The sequence below is a fragment of the Phaethon aethereus genome (assembly GCF_964289735.1).
Source record: "Phaethon aethereus genome assembly, chromosome: 3".
NCBI classification, from domain to species: domain Eukaryota; kingdom Metazoa; phylum Chordata; class Aves; order Phaethontiformes; family Phaethontidae; genus Phaethon; species Phaethon aethereus.
Window position 1 is genome coordinate 52935558 of NC_138576.1, and position 17525 is coordinate 52953082.

At 45.2% G+C, this 17525-nt stretch overlaps 1 protein-coding gene across 1 annotated transcript in view; it reads right to left on the reverse strand.

Moving 5' to 3' along the window:
* Nucleotides 1-535: 535 nt before the first annotated feature.
* The window catches only part of METTL24 (methyltransferase like 24), a gene marked incomplete at both ends in the record, with an annotated part of 50566 nt that continues 33576 nt past the window's right edge, over nucleotides 536-17525 (reverse strand). Inside the window, one exon of the mRNA XM_081997458.1 lies at nucleotides 536-850. Coding sequence (XP_081853584.1) covers nucleotides 536-850 — 315 coding nt within the window. The remainder of the gene's footprint in view (nucleotides 851-17525) is intronic.

The window sequence follows — 17525 nt, forward strand, 5'->3', positions numbered from 1 at the left end:
TTCAGCTGAAATTTGCCAGTGGGTTGAAGAACGTACTGATCTTGCCTAAAATTTGTTCCATAGGAAACAAGGCAAAAGTAAAGAAGGTGCAAATCAAAGACGATCGCTTTACAGAGAAGCAACGCTTGACCCTTCCTGAGAAAGGCACCCCTTCACCAGCACTCTCCTGCCTGAGGGCCGGTGCAGCTCAGCGAGGAGAGCTTCCCAGGGCAGCCCAGAGGGATGCCCTCTGTGCCGGCACGCTCAGGGCAGCCTGGGAATGCCATGCTGTTAGCCACCTCGGACAAACCTTTACAGAAACCGCTGTCTTCTGAGACAGCGTACCCACTGGCAAATATATTGCTATACAAATCCGCATCATCTGTCTTCTCCTCTTGCCAGTTCTTTTGACATAAAATTAGAAATAAAAGCCAGTCCATTTTGTTAGTAGTCACTGTGTGCATATTTAGCAACTTTAGCCAGTGACGCCAAAGTCCTCTTCAATAACGCTACGGGGCCAGATGGCTCACAGTCACACATCATAAATTCCTCTCTGCTATTTCCATCTTGTATTTACCCAGCTCAGCGTGTAACAGCTACTGGCATTGAAGGCTTCCTTTTTCAGAAACATCTGTGGTTTTGATAAATCTTTGTAGGTATGGAAAAGCCTGAAGTCCTTCAGCTCCAGTTCTCGGAGCAGACTGTACCAGTACCGCACCACAGTGCTGTCATTGCCGCTGACCTCAAACCCAGGCCAGTGGATGTGCACCTCAAAGACCAGCTGTCCTATGTGCTCCACAACATCTTCCAGGATCAGGTTTTCCAAAATCTTCCACTCAGCACTCTCCACATCTGCCTTGAGGACATCAATCTGCAATAAAAAAGTGAAAATTAAAGGCTTTGCAATCATTGCCAGTAACATCTGGGGCCAGGGTTGTCCATTTTATAATATACATAATTGTTCTTATGTACAGTTCCTTTAGTGTTTAAAAAAGAAAACAAAATCAACAAATCTCAGAACATGCTGGGGCTAATATGGAAGTAGGTGAAGTTTCACGCTTGCGTGTTTGCAGCCCTTCTCCTGCCTCCAACACCTGGGCTGAAAAGCTTTTTACCCCAAAGTGTCTGATGCAGCTGATCCTACAATCAAAGCATGTTATTGTTGCTTCACAGATATTGTGGTGGCATCAAAGGTATGGAAAAAAGAAATGCACTTCACTAAACAAAGACACTAAGGCATTACTGTTCCTTATTCTCCATCACAAAATCTTACGACAGAACAAAACACACTAACAGGAATTACTTGCACCACAGTAGAGCGGGGTCCTCATGTACCAGATGCTACATGCACCACACAAGTGCAAGAGAAGGCCAAAGTGAAATGAATACTATGAGCAGCTCAGGTCACCAGCTACCCCCGGCCAAGCTGTCTGAAGCTTTTGCAGGCATCACTATGGATGCTGAGTGAGGAGGACCAATTCAAAGGAGAATTATGCAAAGACTCTGCAGAGTATTAAGGGCAGCTCCACCAAAAAAAAAGGGATAGCAGGAAAGAAGCTGTGAAGTTGCTTGAAGGGAAAATTATAGCTAATAAACAAGTGCCCTGTTTTAATTTTAGACGATTTTTTAATTTTGTCATTAGATATTCAGCAAACCAACTTTTCACAGCCCAACACAACTGCAGCTTGATTTTGCCTGGCAATTAGCCGGAGGAGGGAAGTTATATGCTTTAATAAAAAAAGAGCATTTCATCAAAATTTCACACCTGGTAGAAAACGATGACTGCAGTAGGGCTCACAAGCTACAGATCTCAACGGCCCATGTTTCCCAGAGCCAAACAGGGAAACTCCCCCTCCGTGAGAGCAGGCTTTGCCTGTGCCAGTTCCACCTGAGCTGCTGCTTCTGCCCATTCACTCATGCTCAACATGCGTTTGAAGTGAAAACTGAAGACTTTATATAGAGTCAAGAATAGTAAAAAAACCCAAATCCAAAAACGCAGTCTCTGTCAGCAGCCTACCCTAACTCTCGAAGCAGTGTCGGAAAAGGCACCTGTGCAGGTACAGGAGAGAAATTTGGGCAGGTGATGTAAAAGCATTGCCAAGATAACTGCTTCCCTAAGCCATGCCATCCCAGGACGCCTCACTGGCATCAGGCCATGCCCCAGCCATGGACCCCTGGCTCATGGATCCCTCTGCCCAGGGCTGCAGGGCCTGGGTTGTGCTGTGAGCCCCCCTCCCATACAACCAGAGCTCTGCTTTGCAGGGGCCATAGCCAGAAACCACAGGACCATGGCAGGGTTTGGGTGAGGTGAGCTGCCAGGACCATGTGAGGGGCTCATGTGGCTGCTTCTTCAACTCTGCCTTGGCTAAGGGAAAGGCTTCCTACACAGGGGCTCTTACTTCATGGCAAAGGTCCTCAGACTGGAAGTTTGGGTGAAAGACATTAGGAAAAAGGAGTATGATGGAGAGCTTGGGCAGAGATTTAAGAGGCAGGGGTGGAGGCAGTGGAGGAAGAAATTCTAGTAATGAGGTACACGCAGAGCACAGCAGCAGCAACATAGAGTGCTCTCTTTCCTCAGCTTTAGGAGGGTCTTTGAAAGAAGGAAGAAGCCAATGGAAGGTGAAGAGCTCAGTGCTTCCCAACTGCAAACACAGAACCCAGAGAAGGGAGACAATGGGCCCTGGGCTGTTCTTGTTCCCAATGGTGTAAAGGCTAGGACAGTGTATGGCTACTCCCACCTGTCTTACTACAACCTGGAGCTACACCATGGGCTGGATAATGCTGCCACCAGTGGGAAAACAGAGGTCATTAGAGACAAACAGGGTGAAGCATCGCAAGGGGACTGGTTAGGAGGGTAGGACCAAGATCTGAGGACCCTGTGCAAGGCAGCTGCCATGGAGGGCTTGGTGACATCCTGGTTTCCAATGGGGTGGCCACATCTACCTTCCCTTGTTCTCTGGCTGGCTGACCAGAGACACCAGGGTCTGATCTGCTGAGGTACAGCGCACTGACAACCACATCAACCCTCCTCAGGGGCTGTACTCCAGCGCTATGGATGGGCATGGGATAGCAAGAATCGGTAGGTGTTAAATGCCTGTCGTTTGTAGTCTCCATCTGTAAAATGAGGGTATTAACCACTGAACTCCACTGCAGGGTGCAAGGGTTGTGTCCCTGAAGGGCTGTGAGACTTTTGTGGGGACAAGCTGTAAAACACTGCGTTTTCAGAGCAGGACTTGGAGAGTGGGACTTGAATGAGGTCCACGGTCACAGACCAAATAATGACAAGCCAAGTCGCTGCCTGTCTGCTCATTAAGGCAGCATTGTGCCTCCTCCACACGGAGGGAGGCAGGGAGCCAGTGGAAAATGACCGAGGGATTATGGAATTAAAGCCTGTATTGTGGCACGTCCTCCAGGGAGGGGAGAGGAAGGTTGCAAGGACAACCTTAGCTCTGGTATTTCCTAACTTCTGCCGTGGGTCAGTGAAACAGTTTAGTATAGAGGTCCTCTGGGTTCAAGGGGAGGCTGAATGTAAATGATGCTGCTCGTGACATTTCAGCTAAGAACTACTTCATGTCTGAGCTCATTTGTTTCCCTTTATACATGTAAATAGGTTACTTATTTTTCAGACAGCAACTTGCAGCTCTACCTGTAATGCAATTTTGTAGGTAGTTTGGATTCCACATGGGTGCAACTGCCATAGGACTGTGCTGCCACACTTCAGAACCCACAGATTTTTATCTTTGGGAGACTTCTGTAACTTTGAAAGGAGACAAATTGGGGGGAGAGGTGGAATGTTTCTAAGTGTTTGCTTTTGTTTCTAAGTGTTTCTAAGTGTTTCCTTTTGTTTTCCCATTATTTTGCTTTATGGCAACAGCAGAACATCTTTTTCCCATGGTAGTGTTTTCAGTCATCATCCAGGTTGGTTTGTTTTTCTCTCCTGATGCTGCTCTGGCTGCTCAGCAGGCACTCCGCACGCTCTATGCTGTATTTTCAAAATTGATCTGAAAAGTGGCTACTAACCAATGTTTTGGTAGGATAAAATGAGTTACTGCAATAACTGCTTAAACACATACTGAATCGACCAGGAAAGAAACACAACGCTAGCCTGGGGATGTGCTGCATACAGAAACCAGAGGCTCTGTTACCTGTAGTGCCCTGCACTGCTCAGAGACCCAGAGGGAGGACGGTACCTGCCTCTACCCACCAACTGTTGTGATGGCCCGGCAAAGGGTCCATCTTAGCCCAGAGTCTCCATTTTATGCCACAAATAGGGTAAAATAAACAGCAGAACAGCTTTGTGTCACAGTATCCGAGTGAATAACAAGTGTCCTGCTAACACTGAATGCAGGTTTTGTGATGATTAGACCACTCAGGAGATATTTACCCTCAGTGATAAGCGGCACACTACCGGTAAGAAATGCACTACCACCTTCCAGGCACCTTGATTCAGAGTGCCCATGGAAGGATTAGTCAACAAATCTATAAATTCAGAGCTCTAATTCACCTGGGAGTCCAGCTGGAGTCCGCTGTTGAGAGTAAATCCTGGAGGGCAAAGATCTACAGTGCTTGAAGGTAAAGGATGGCAGTAGATTGCCAGGCGGTTTCGAGCACTCTCGGACTAAGGCTGGTTCCTCTTATCTTCCACAAATCCTCTTATCTTCCACAAACTAACTAGGTTATCACAGAAAAAGAAAAAAAATTGTGGATTTTTCAATGCTTTTGCAGTGTCTAGCTCCCTTAAAAAGGCACTGCAGCATTGTACCAGTTACACTTGGAGAAAAAAAAAACACCTTTCCTCATGCACAACCAAGCATATAAAACAGCTGAAAAAGAACGTGTTTTAGTTAGTTAAGGTTAACATGTACTGTATGAAGGCTCATTTCTTCTTTTTAGCGTAATGACTTGTTACAACTGTACATCATTTCCTAAAGCAGAGATCAGAGCTCTGTTTGCCTTGATCGGTTTTGAACTACCAGGGTTAACGGGGATTTCAGGTTCTGCACTGCCCCATGGGCACCATTTAAAGCTCCCCGTGGAGAAGAGTCAATTGAGAATGAGTAGCTGGAGGAAGCAATTTAGCTGTATTACTTCCAGCACGAACTCAGCATGTGGAAGCGACAGCCAGAAAAGGCAAAAATGGCAAACGCGGTACAGGTCAGGCAAGGAGGATCCCGCCCTTTCTGCGGCATAAGCTGGGAGCAGGGAGAAAAGAGCTGGTTATGGCTTTCAAGCAGAGGAGCAGAGCTCAGAACCCCTCCTCCTCCTGAACCACAGTGCTGCACTTGGGATTTGAGGCTGTGAGAAATAAGTCTCCGTGCCAGCTCCCTGACACCAGCTGTACAGCAAGACAAACTCTACTTGCTTATGCATCAGTTTTTCCCCTCTCTACCTAAGTACAAGTCTCTGTTTTCAGCAGACAAAACTCCAGAAAAAGCTGTTTAATTCATATTTTGAGAGCACATGACTTTTCAGGTAACAAACAGGTTCTTGAGTGCGGTGTTTTTAAACTTAGCTTCCCTCTTTTCCCATCTGCAACTTTTCAGCATGATACTTCCCTCACTTTCTTTCCTTTCAAAATGCATTCAGCCCCTCCTCACCAGCAGGCGACAGCTTGGACGTTAAGTCCCTTTCATTCCCTTTTATTCTGAGCCGAGGCTGTAATTGATGGCAGACAGGATGCCACGTAGCCTAATAGCAAATTACGCTCCCCGCAGCTTGTGACTGCCTCTCCCCGGGCTCCCTGCAATCAGTGGGAGAAGGATCCATCTCGGCTCTGAGCCATCCAGCAGGGAGATGGGGACTGCCATGGGCATGGTCTGAGCAACAGATACTGAAATCAGGAGAAAAGTCAATCACTACTGGTTTACAGTGGTGTAGAGCTCCAAACAGCTTCTCCTTCAAATTACTTCTCCTTCCTACTCACATTTACATTCCTCTCCGTGATGGTCTGTACGGCCAACTTCAAAATGACTCTGGGACAAATGTGTCATTTGAGATTATTCACTCCCGACGTGACAGATCAGGCACATCTTCAAGTATCTGCTTAAGGCATCAAAACCAGTTTGTGCAGTTGGGTACTTACATGGTCTTTGGTCTTTTTTTACAGTAAAGGGTAACCATCCAGTTGAAGTCACACAATATACACATCACCAAAACAGAAAACCTGCAGTAAGTGCAGACGACCTTTGTTCCTCTGCTCTCACTGCTGATCCTCTGCAGCCTTGCGAGGGACAGGAAAGTCTTCTTTCCCTCAGTTTTGGTGATGTGCTTCCATGAAAGTGTTACACAGCAGGAGCAGGATATTAACAGTCATTTTATGTTTACCACTAAAGCCAGAGAAAATGTTTCAAAATCATATTAAGAAAACTTACTTAACTTTCTCTGATGGCAAACTGCTTGCCAGAAGCAGTAACAGCCCCAGACAGACAACAGTACCCATCTGGAAAGCCAACCCGGTCCATGCAGGAGGCATCACTGCTTGCCAGAAGCAGTAACAGCCTCAGACAAAGGTACCGATCTGGAAAGCCCACCTGATGCAGGAGGCATCAATCTCCGCTGAGTGCTCAGGAGCACTACGAGCACTTTGCTTGTGCTGTCCCACAGGGGACTGCTCCCCATGGTGGCCCAGGCAGGAACCCTAAGGGACTCCCTCCCTCAGCTGCAGAGCCCAAGTGTGGGGCCACCCGGCACTTCTATCCCTCACTTCTTCCCTAGGTCTCTGATGCCAAGATGTTTCCCACATACTCTCTCCATCTGGAAGCAATTTCTCTTTGAAGACTCATTACAGAAAAAGAGACACACACCCTCTGCCGCCCTCCAGTCCAGTTCAGTTAAGCGATGCCACTTACACCAGTGGGCAGGCAAAGAAGAGGCCTTTTATCTGGCAGGAGGTTTTTTTTGACGCCACTTTACCAGACGACAAAATAAACTCTGGACAAACAACTGCCACCTGACTTAGGAGATCAGCATGGCCTGAAATCCTTTCTCCCTGGCTGCATTTGGTCAGGAGGCTGTAGGGTTTCACCTGTGGCCTTCCTGTCATCATGAACATCTTCGCTAGGGGATTAGTTCTTGGCATCCTCCCATCTTAACTCACTCTGGGCACTGGACCAGGCAGAGATAGCAGCTCACTCATTAATCATCTTCTGGTCATAAAATAATACACATCCCCAAGCCTGAATTGATTTTCAGACAGGTTTGATGGGTTTAGCTAGCATTACACTATAATGACCTTAAAGCTAGAGGTATTGTGCTTAACATCTTGTCTAGCTTGCTACCCAGCAAGGCCAAGGTTCCCGTTAAGTGACCCAGAGAAGAGGATCTACAAGCCCTAAGCATGTGGCAGGCCGGCAATACACTTAGACAATGCTGAGGGAGAGGACCTTCCCCTCACAAAAATCCTGAGCATCAAAGACCTTGGTTCCCCATCTCTTTGAACTGAGACCAGTCTCCAGAGCAGGCAATGGGAACCTCACCACTAGCTGAGAACTCAAAGTGATGCTTTCTTGGAGGAAACAAGGTGAAGAGCCACCGTGAGGACATGAGCCCCCAGTGACCTCCTCGTGTGTGCAGAGTGGCAGCAGCTCACAAGCATGCATCCCTGCTCAGAAACGCTGTGCTCCCATTTGCACCACGTTACCTTTTTCAGTTTGCACAGCCCTTCTGCTGTACAGAAAAAGATGAAAACAACATCCCCTCACCAGGTCCCTCAATCTGATGGCTAGATTGCCCAAGTGAGAAAAATCCCACAAGGGAGATGCAGAAATCCTGATCTTAAATTATTTATCAACTTGATAATCAGCAAGACCTCTGCCCGCTGAAGCCCATGCTGCAAACAGACGTTTTAAATATTGCATTTATTCCATGAGCAGCCAGCAGCACAGGCTGGAAGCACAGTCACTCTGCCCACAGCCCTGGCCGAGCACACGAGTTGCTTTGCAAACCATTCAGCCATCTAATCTCACAGGAGATGTCCCGCTGCCTGCTTGCCTGCCTCCCCCCCTCCTCCCCCCCGCAAAGGGGGAAAATCCTTTCATTTCTGTTCTTTTGATCTTCTCTGCCAGACGCTGCTGGATGCCTGTGGGAACGGATGTTTACTCAAAAGAAGAAATGCTGTATGCTGGACCGTCAAGTCTCTTCATTAAAGGGGAACAAACATTTGCAGTCTGTTTGTGCTGCCCCAGCACCAAGCGAGGACAGAGGGACCCGGCTCCGTGCTTACATAAGGCCACGTTACCCCCGTCTTGCTAAAGGTGAAAGCCAGCAACAATACGACAAACGCACTAGAGCGGATGAGGGGGCTGTCGGCACGGGAGGTTTGCATTGGAAGGCAAACAGTTAGGCAGCAATTTATCTCGAAGCCCCGAGGAGCAAAACCTGCAAGCGTGTGTTGAGTGTGTGTGTGCGCGCATTGCAAGGGACCGAGGGCTTAGGCTACCGTAAAGTGGCTGTGCACAGTAAACAGCGTTTCGTCTGCAAGACCTGCTACTGTTTATTAATACAGTGCCCACGGGGGCCTCCAAAAGTAAGTAATTGAAGAGAGGGCTCAGAGTCCCATCTTCAAAAAATGTTCACCACATGTTCAAGACCATCTCTTGCAGGATGAGAATGTGCAGCCCCAGTATAACTGAGTAGCTCTAATTAAAACTGGTTGAGGACCTATTTGCACTAGCCAGTGCAATAAAGTCCTTTAAGAATACATCCGTTCATGGGGATTTATTCGTTTCACTCTCTCTCTGGTCCAAGGTGCCGACCTACCTCTCTTCTGCTTCCCTGTTTGTCTGCCCACCCTGCTGTTTGCTTGCAGCAGCAGCAGGAAGAAAGCAGTGCGTTCCTGAAAACATGAATAAGGAACACCCTGAACTGCCTGCACGACAATCAGATTTCATCTGGGATGGGCAGTGCAGAGGGGAAAGGAGCGCCACTGTGGCTTTGACTTCTGGATTTCAGATTTTTGAGAATGGAGGGATACTTAAACTGCTGTCAGGTCAAAAATGAGACCAGAAAGGATCCAGACACTAAGGTGAAAGTATGCAAACAAGAGACAGCCTATTCCAACTACAAGAATTTGTAAACAGTGACAGGAGGAAGGATGAGCTACTAGGGACAGATGGGGCGGGGAAAAAATTACATTTTTTAGGAGAGCTCCTAAGTGCTCTGGATAGGGCATTTATCTAAAGAACTTGTTAATGTCAATTACTCCCTGGAAATTGTGAGAAAGATGGGTAGCGGAGAAAGACCAGGGTGCTTATGGAAAGGGGGTTGCTCTCAATTCTCATAAAACCAGTGTCACGCCATGGACCACGACCCTGAGCAAATATTCAGCACCTTGGCTGAATTAGAACCATACAGATTCACATTACTGTGCTCAAGCCAGTGTTAATGGCACAGAGCAGGAGCTGGGAAGCACGAATACTGGTCTGAGCCTAGCAAATGCCCTGCATCTGGTACCACCTTGTGAAATAGGGCAGGTTCCTCAGACTCCTGCCAAACTCCAGTTTTGGTGAGAGGAGGGAACCAGGAGTGACTGGCTTCTTACAGCAGCAGCGTACCAACGATGACTCCATGGTGCCTACAGCAAGTGCCGTGCTCTTCTGAATGCAACTGTTTGACGCTGAAATAGTGGTTATGTTCCTGCTGCTGCTGTCAAAAAGAAGGTGGAATGGCATATTAGTGCACTGAACTGTGCTGGGAAATGAATGTATCTTGTGCAGCCCTCTAGTAAAGCTGGGGGAAAGCAAATTTTTAACATCTGATTTTTGTGAAGGGTCTTCCTTAACAACAGCAACAAAAGCAACAAGAAAGGAAAACAAAACTAAAAAATAATCCTTCCTTTCCAGTTTTTAGCAAACAATAATATGCTTTGAAAGTGTTGTGGGTTTTTTTAAGACAACCTGCAGAAGTTCTGTTTCAACAGTGAAAAACTTTTGTTACAATTCAGGCATTACACTGAATTTCCCCCCTTTTAACTAAGGGAAGAAAAGGCTATGGATCGCACCACATTCAGCCCACCTTGTCGTTAAAAAGATCTTTGCTCCATGCCTGACAATTGCATACTAAACAGCACCTTCAGGTCGCTCCCTAGAAACAGCCCTATTCTTACAATATCTTGAGAACTGCTCCTGGTGGAAAGAATTTAAATGAGGTGAAAGGAGATGTAAGGGACCAAGAGAAAACCCTCGTAAAGGAATGCGTATGAGGCATTCCTTGCATACAGCACAGAGAGTGGGAGAGGTGGTGAGCAGTAAATCACTGTCCAAAGATCTTTGCTTCCAGAAACATGAGGCTGTCAAGCCCATCTCTCCTTGCAGCCAAACTCTTCAATGTAGTTACAGTTAAAATACTTTACACAGCAGCAGCCTCAGCTGGCTAAGCAAATACAGAGCAATTAGCACTTTGATTTCATTATCGCTAAAATTAAAAAATATATACATCCACAGAAGACACACTGTGCGTCTGGAGCTTGTAGATTACTCAGGGGCAACAATTACAAGGTTACAGAAGGCAACATTTCCAGCTGCAGCTGAAAACATCTGCACCAGTTTGATTGTGCTTTTTCAGCAACTGGAGTAACATTCACCAACTCACTGATGCAACCCTAAACAAAAGGTTCACACACAGCAACGGTTAGTGCCCAAACTGCAGCTCTGCTGTAACTCCAAGGAAATCAGTCGCGTTACACAGAGGATGAATTTGGCCCAGCATGTACAAACATAACCTCAGAGGGACTGAATGCGGGTTTTACGGGCAGTAAGTCTCTCAAGAACTCATAAATCAAATTACAGAGCTAGAGGCAGATGCTTATTGTAGAATAACATGCTCTTCAGCACTCTGAGCTTTTGCTTTAATGAGATGACTTTGGAAAAAAAATTACTTTACATTTTCTGGCTAGCTTGCCAAATGTTATTGTCTCCAGCACTCTCCCTTTCAGCACAACCAGTGCGGAAAGCAGGCATGTGAGACAGGTTTGCAGGACTCTGAAGTCCTGATCTCAGGACTTGTTAGACAGACGCTGAGCACAAATAGCATCTCAGACAGATGCTGAACACAGACAGCATCTTGGACAGACAGATGCTGAGTACAGAGCTGAGTTTGTGGACAAGTCACTCAAGATGGGATGTACTTCACCCAGGCTTAGGCATCTAAACCCAAATCAGTTTTCCAAGCTCCCTTTATAGATCATAGAGAAGAACAGGAACTTCTGAAGGGCAATTTGAAATGTGCAGGTCACATCATCCAGCCTATTTTAAACATCTGCCCTTGAATGAGATGAACTGCACCTTAACGGTTTCCCTTGAGTTCATGAGGACCTCAACAGCTATCTCAAATGTATAAATTTAAGTTAATGGAGGTGAATCGCATGCTCCTCCATCAGGGAGGTCATTTATTTAGACTATTAGCTCTTACGGCTATGGTATGCACCCTGGTGCAAAAGGGTCCAGTGCTAACATGCGCCTTTGCTGTGCAGAGTTACTCCTAATACCAATAGGCCAGGACCAGCCATTTACACTTTAAAAACATCCATGCTCTGGGACAAAACTCTTTCTACTGTGCCATGCAGAAACTGATACAACAAAGAGACAGCCTGATGTGTCCACATAAAAGCAAATGAGACGACAAGCAGTAGCAGTGCAGACATTTCCAGGGGAGGAAGGGGAATGAGGCGGTCACAGCCTGAGCCTTATCAGAGATCCCACTGGGACTTCTGAATGGCACTGACTGGTGATGCTCCAGCTGCAGGAGGGGCAGTGAAACGCTAGTAAGATATTATGGGAAATACAGGATGTCTCATGTCAGAGGAGACTTAGAGAGGCTGGTATGATAACCCCACCAAAACAAAAGCTGTTCTTCACAACTGTATCTGGACAGTACAAATATATCTGGACGGTAAATAACAGCTGCAGAAAAGGGGCGACTTAAGCCACAGGAGCAGTGATTACACAAGAAAACTTGGATGTGAAAATAATGAGGCTAAAAATCTGATGAAGGGTGGTTTTTTTCCGTCTAGAATTGAGATTTTGGGAAAGCCCTTTTAAGACAGAACACCAAACATTTACTTAAGGATTTGTATGATGCAGCAATTCAAGAGATCTGGTCTAATTTGGTCTTTCTGACACTAAGCCAAGTGGAGCAGAGCTGCAAGAGTTCCTGGGCTTCTGAGCTCCTGGCTTCTCATCCCAAGCTCAGGCTTCCATATCAGGACACAGACCAGTCTGCAGGCGCTCATCAGCCAGTACTGAGGACTTTCTGTGAGTTAAGATGGCAGCTGAGCTGAGTTTATTATAAACACTGGTGGCATCCACATTGAGCTTGGGCACGGCAGCCTCATAGTGAACGTAACTCACACTAACCCCCTGGGTCCATATGCAGTATCCAAGTCTACCCTCGCAAGGGTTAATCAAAGTTAAATGATTTTGTCTAGGCTGGGTCAAGAATTCGCAAGACTATTCTGGCCCCTGCAGTCCTGAGGTGTGCAGAGTAAAGAGTCATTGCATGGATTTGGTTGCTCTGAAACTTGAACATGGACTTTTCCTTACGCAGAGAGTTAATTTTTTGTTTCGTTAATCAAATCTCCATGCACAACTAAGATGTTATACAGTTTTCCCAGGGCTTTTATTTTATATTTGTTTGTGTACTGCCAACAGAGCTGATTTTAAACCAAAATGGTAAATCGATTTTCTTTAATCTTTGCTCTTTCACACCAGTCTTCACAAAACTGAAAGTGCAGCACAAAATAGACTCTATAGTATCTGCTTTAGGAGAGGAGCAAGTGATAAATTACTTGCCTAGGAGGAGATGAGGTTATTAATCAAAATAGCCTGAAGGGTATAGTGTTTTGAAGTTGTGTTGAGTATTAAATAACAGGTGAAAGGGAGGAGGTTTCTCCTTTTGAAACCATAAATCTAAGCCTGTTCAATAAAATGAAGCAGACACCTGTTAGCCAGCGTAAATTAAAGCCTTCAAATCAAAATCAGGACTTAAAAGATTGCTTTGCATTTCTTTTTGTAATAAACAATGACTAGTTTGGCCTTTTACACAATTTTTTCAAGATGACTTGAATGGCAGGAGTTGAACGCAACTCTGCCGTCCCCTGAAAGTTACACCTATGAGCACTTCCTGATTAAATGGAGGTTTTACTTTGCATTCTCAGATTCTCCTTTCCAGCTTAATTTGTTTTCCAAGAAACCATTTTATCCACTGCTGAGCTATATTGCCAAGGAATGCAAATTCATAGCACTTACTGATGGCATTACACGAGATTGTCCTACAGAGCTCCAGAAAGAGGAAAACTACTAATGAAGTAAGAGTTTGCATGTGTGAACGCGCATGATATACTCATGCGTGCCCATTCAGGACAAAATGAACTTTTGTTTGCTTCTGCTGCTCAGGGTCTTTTTGTGATTTTATGTCAAAGGTTTTAAATTTGCTGTAAAGTATAACCTTTGGAATACAGGTAGTAGCTTGGTTTGAATTTCTGGTTAAGGGTTAGGACTTTTTGTAGAGGGGATAATGTTGGAGTGGGGGGAGGGAGCTCACATTTCAATACCACCTTCCCCTTATAGTTTCATTGCATATTGAAATCTGGGCTACATAAAACATAGCAACCTTCTGAGGAGGGCACGGATACCACACACAATGCAAATTATGCTGGGACTAGGTGAATGGTTTATTTAGACAGATGAATTGTCAGTCTTGTAACTGAAACGCAGACTGACAATCCCCTTGCAAGACCATGTAACCAGCTGTGACTAGGCTAGAAGAGCACTGGAATATATATTTGGCACTGTCTCTCACAGTAGTCTTGTATTCAAGTCAGGGCATTACAGTCTAGATGAACAGACAACCACATAATTAAGAAAGCAGCTGGATGGTTGGGCTCAGAGGGCAGCGTTTAACGGGTTGTACTCTACCTGGAGGTCAGTTACAAGTAGAATGCCACAGGGTCGACACTAGGATTCGTCCTGTTTAACATCTTCATCAGTTACCTAGAGGAGGTGTTAGATGACACTCTTGCCACATTTGTGGATGACACCAAATTGGGGAATCAGTCAATACACACACTCAAGGGCAGAGCTGACATCCAGAGGGACCCAGACACGTTGGAGGGATGGGCCGACAGGAACCTGATAAAATTCAACAAGGACAAACTCCAAAGTCCTGCACCTGGGGAGGAAGGACCTCATGCAATGATACAAGCTGGGGACTGCCTGCCTGGCTGGGGAGCCGCTCTGCAGCGGGGTCCTGGGGGTCATGGTGCAAAGGCTAACAGCATCCCAGGACGCATTAGCAGGAGCATGGCCCACAGACCACAGGATGTGACTATTTCCCTGTACCCAGCGCTTGTGAGAGTGCATCGAGATACTACATAGAGTTTTGGTTCCCACAACACAAGACAGACAGTGTAAACTGAGGTGAGTTCAGCTGGGAGCCACAAAGATGGTTGGGGACTGGAACACTTGCCCTGTAAGGAAAGGCTGTAGGAATGGGGCTTGTTCCACCTAGGCAGGAGGTGGCTTTGTTGGGGGGAACTAACATCAGTCTGTAGAACCTACAAAGAGGTCATCAAGACAGCAGAAACAGGCTCTTCAGCAGTGTTCTATAGAAGTAGGATAAGAGATAACAGGCATAAATTGAAAGTGGGGGCTTTCAGACTGGGTATAAGGAGAAACTTTTTCATGATGAGGACAGTCAAGCAGGACAACAGCTGGCCCGGAGAAGTTATGCAGTCTCCATTTTGGAGAAAACTCAGTGGTTTTCAAGACCAGAGTGGATAAAGCCTTGAACAACTTGGTCTGACTTCACAGCTGGCCTTACTTTGAGCAGGGGTTAAACTACAGGCCTCTCAAGATCCTTTCTGACTGGAATTATCCAGTGACTCTGTATGAAGGAAGTTCCCCATGCAGATATCACTAATCCATGGGGAACACGAGCACTGTAGCATCCTCACTCCAGTAGGTAGTTCGAGAATATAGAAATTAAAGCTTTCACAAAGTTGAACTCCGCTGCAATAAGAAAGAAAATCTTGTGCATTCAGTGGCTTTCTCCCTTTTTTCCACTGTTCATCAGCAGTGCACTACAGAGTGCGCATGTTCAGCAAAAAGACTGGGGGTGGGGAGGGAAGATTAGCAAGACCAATTTTTACATCTTTATCCTTTTTTGTGGCTGATAAAATACTGCTCTGCTCTTAGAAGATACACCAGTAAATTTTCAGTTTAGATTTGTGTACCAGGAAACAGGATTCTCATGACATCCTTTGGAGATTATTCCAGGGCTTAAAAGGTATCACACCCTAACAGTTCCCCAAACTACTCTGATTACATATTTCCTTTGTCAGTCTCATCCTAATATAGTACTAGATAAGTCCTCTACCTCCAGGCTATTTGCACTCCCCAGAGAACAGAGGACTGTTATGCCACATAGCCAATTAGAAAGATCAGGTTCTTTTAACCTTTCCTCAGACCCACTCCGATACCAAAACCCTGTTTGTATTTCTTGCCATTAACACCCAGATGAGTTTCCCTTTCTGTGGATGAGGTCCCAGTACTGACTGCAGAACAGCAGGTGTGCTCTCATCTGAGCCAGAGTGTAAACGAGCCCATCCAAGTTCTTTGATTCCCTTGCACATAAAACCGCCGAATTGCATGTTTTCTTTTCAAGGCTACAGCGGCAAGAACTCCAGGAGGCTTTGTCTGTCCCCTCTTCATCAGCCCAATCCGAAGTCTCTGACATCAGCAGAAATAGTCTCCATCACTTGGAGGGTCTTGGACCAAGTCCCAAATTTTAAAGAATAAAAGCAAGGAGAAAATGAGGCATTAACTTCAAATGCAGCTGCCCGGAATTCCTGCCTTGAAGTGGGAATGGAATGGCTTTGAGGGTAGGCAGAAGGATTTTTTAAATTAAAAAGAATGGGACAAAGAGCATGTTTTAACTTTCTAATTGAAAAAAAGTGCTTTGGAAAATATACTGTGAAACTGTTTTGAATTAACTTATTTGTTGAGTCAAGGGAACATTCCACTCACATTCACCGGAAGAATGAAAACCTGAATGTCACAGTATTTACTTTGATGTTCTCTTCATACATTGGAGCTTATCGGTGTCTTTATGCAACTTACAACTTCTCAGGCTCCCTTCCAAATGAAAGAAAAGCTAAACTGAACAATGTGAGAAGAGTCAGCCCATTCAGGTATTTCACAAATAGGAAGTAACAGAAGATTGCAGAGGGTATAGCAGCTTTATCCTCACCGGGAGAAAGTAAGCTCCTGACTTCACTAACACCATAGTTTTGCACGGGGGAGCTACCCAAATGATAATAAAGCAAGAGGCTGTATACGCTGTTCATAATGCGCCAACACACTTAACCCAATCCTATGCCATGTGTACACAACTGGAGGAAAGCCTGATTACACGTGGTACATGTGCATTATGTTCCCTGGCTGCCCTCCAGCCGGTGGCTTTCACATCAGGTATCTTTCACCCAGAAAGTTATATATTCAGAATTCATAGCTACACCCTTCTCATTCACGGAAGCTCTTACAATCACTCTGTATTACCATAATAACCTGAGAACTGACTGTCCTCAGCAGGTCTGGTGTATCACAAGACTCACGCTTTTTCTGGATCAGGTCATTAATCGTTTGCTCTGTGACTAATTCTTCTAAAAACAAAACAATCAATGTAAGGCACACATCAAAGGAAAGCCATCTCGGTCTCTCCCCAGATGTTTCACTAATGCACAGCCTAGTATATAGTTACAGTATGACTAAGAAGTAGGAAAAAGCTTCTTTTTTCTGCTCTTACAAAATGGTCCAATCAGTAGAGCTGAACCAAAAGAAAGTACTAAAGAAAAGCAAGAAGTGAACTGAAAAGAACATCTTGCATTTTATAATAACAAATCAAACAAATATTGCACTGCTTGCTTTGTAAATCTTACAGAAAAGCTCCTCTTTAGCTCAGGCTGCCTATTTCTTAAAAAATAACGACAAGCAGAACTAGCTGCAGGCAATGAAGTATATAAGCATTTGAATTCATGTTTGTATATCCTCTGAAGGAAAAACTCTCTTAAAAGCAATGTAAGGAACTTCCTCAAATGTATTCTGGCAACAGTTATTTGAGACTTGAAGATTTCTGATGTTTTTACAGTTCCTTAAAAACAAACTGGGAAATGTTAAAAAACTCCACAGATTGCTGCCAATTTCAAAACAGGATGTTTTTGTTGTTGATGACTGTAATTAGGACCAGTGACCTTGAAAATGTAAACAACCCATCCATTGCTTCTTCTCTTCTAATTATTGTTGCAAATATTTTTTTTCTCTTTATAAACTTGGCTGTATGAATAGTTGAGCGCTCATACTCAGGCAAAGACCAGAACTTCCACAGGACTGAAAGTACTAGCACCCAATGTCACCAGCTAGTTGAACAGAAAAGGAAAGGAGGAGGAGGAAAGTATTTAGCTATATGGCTAGTGATGTAAAATCAAGGTGGCTGTTATCACCACACAAAAAAAGCAAGACAGAAAAGGCACCCCTACACAAAAATGCATGACAAGT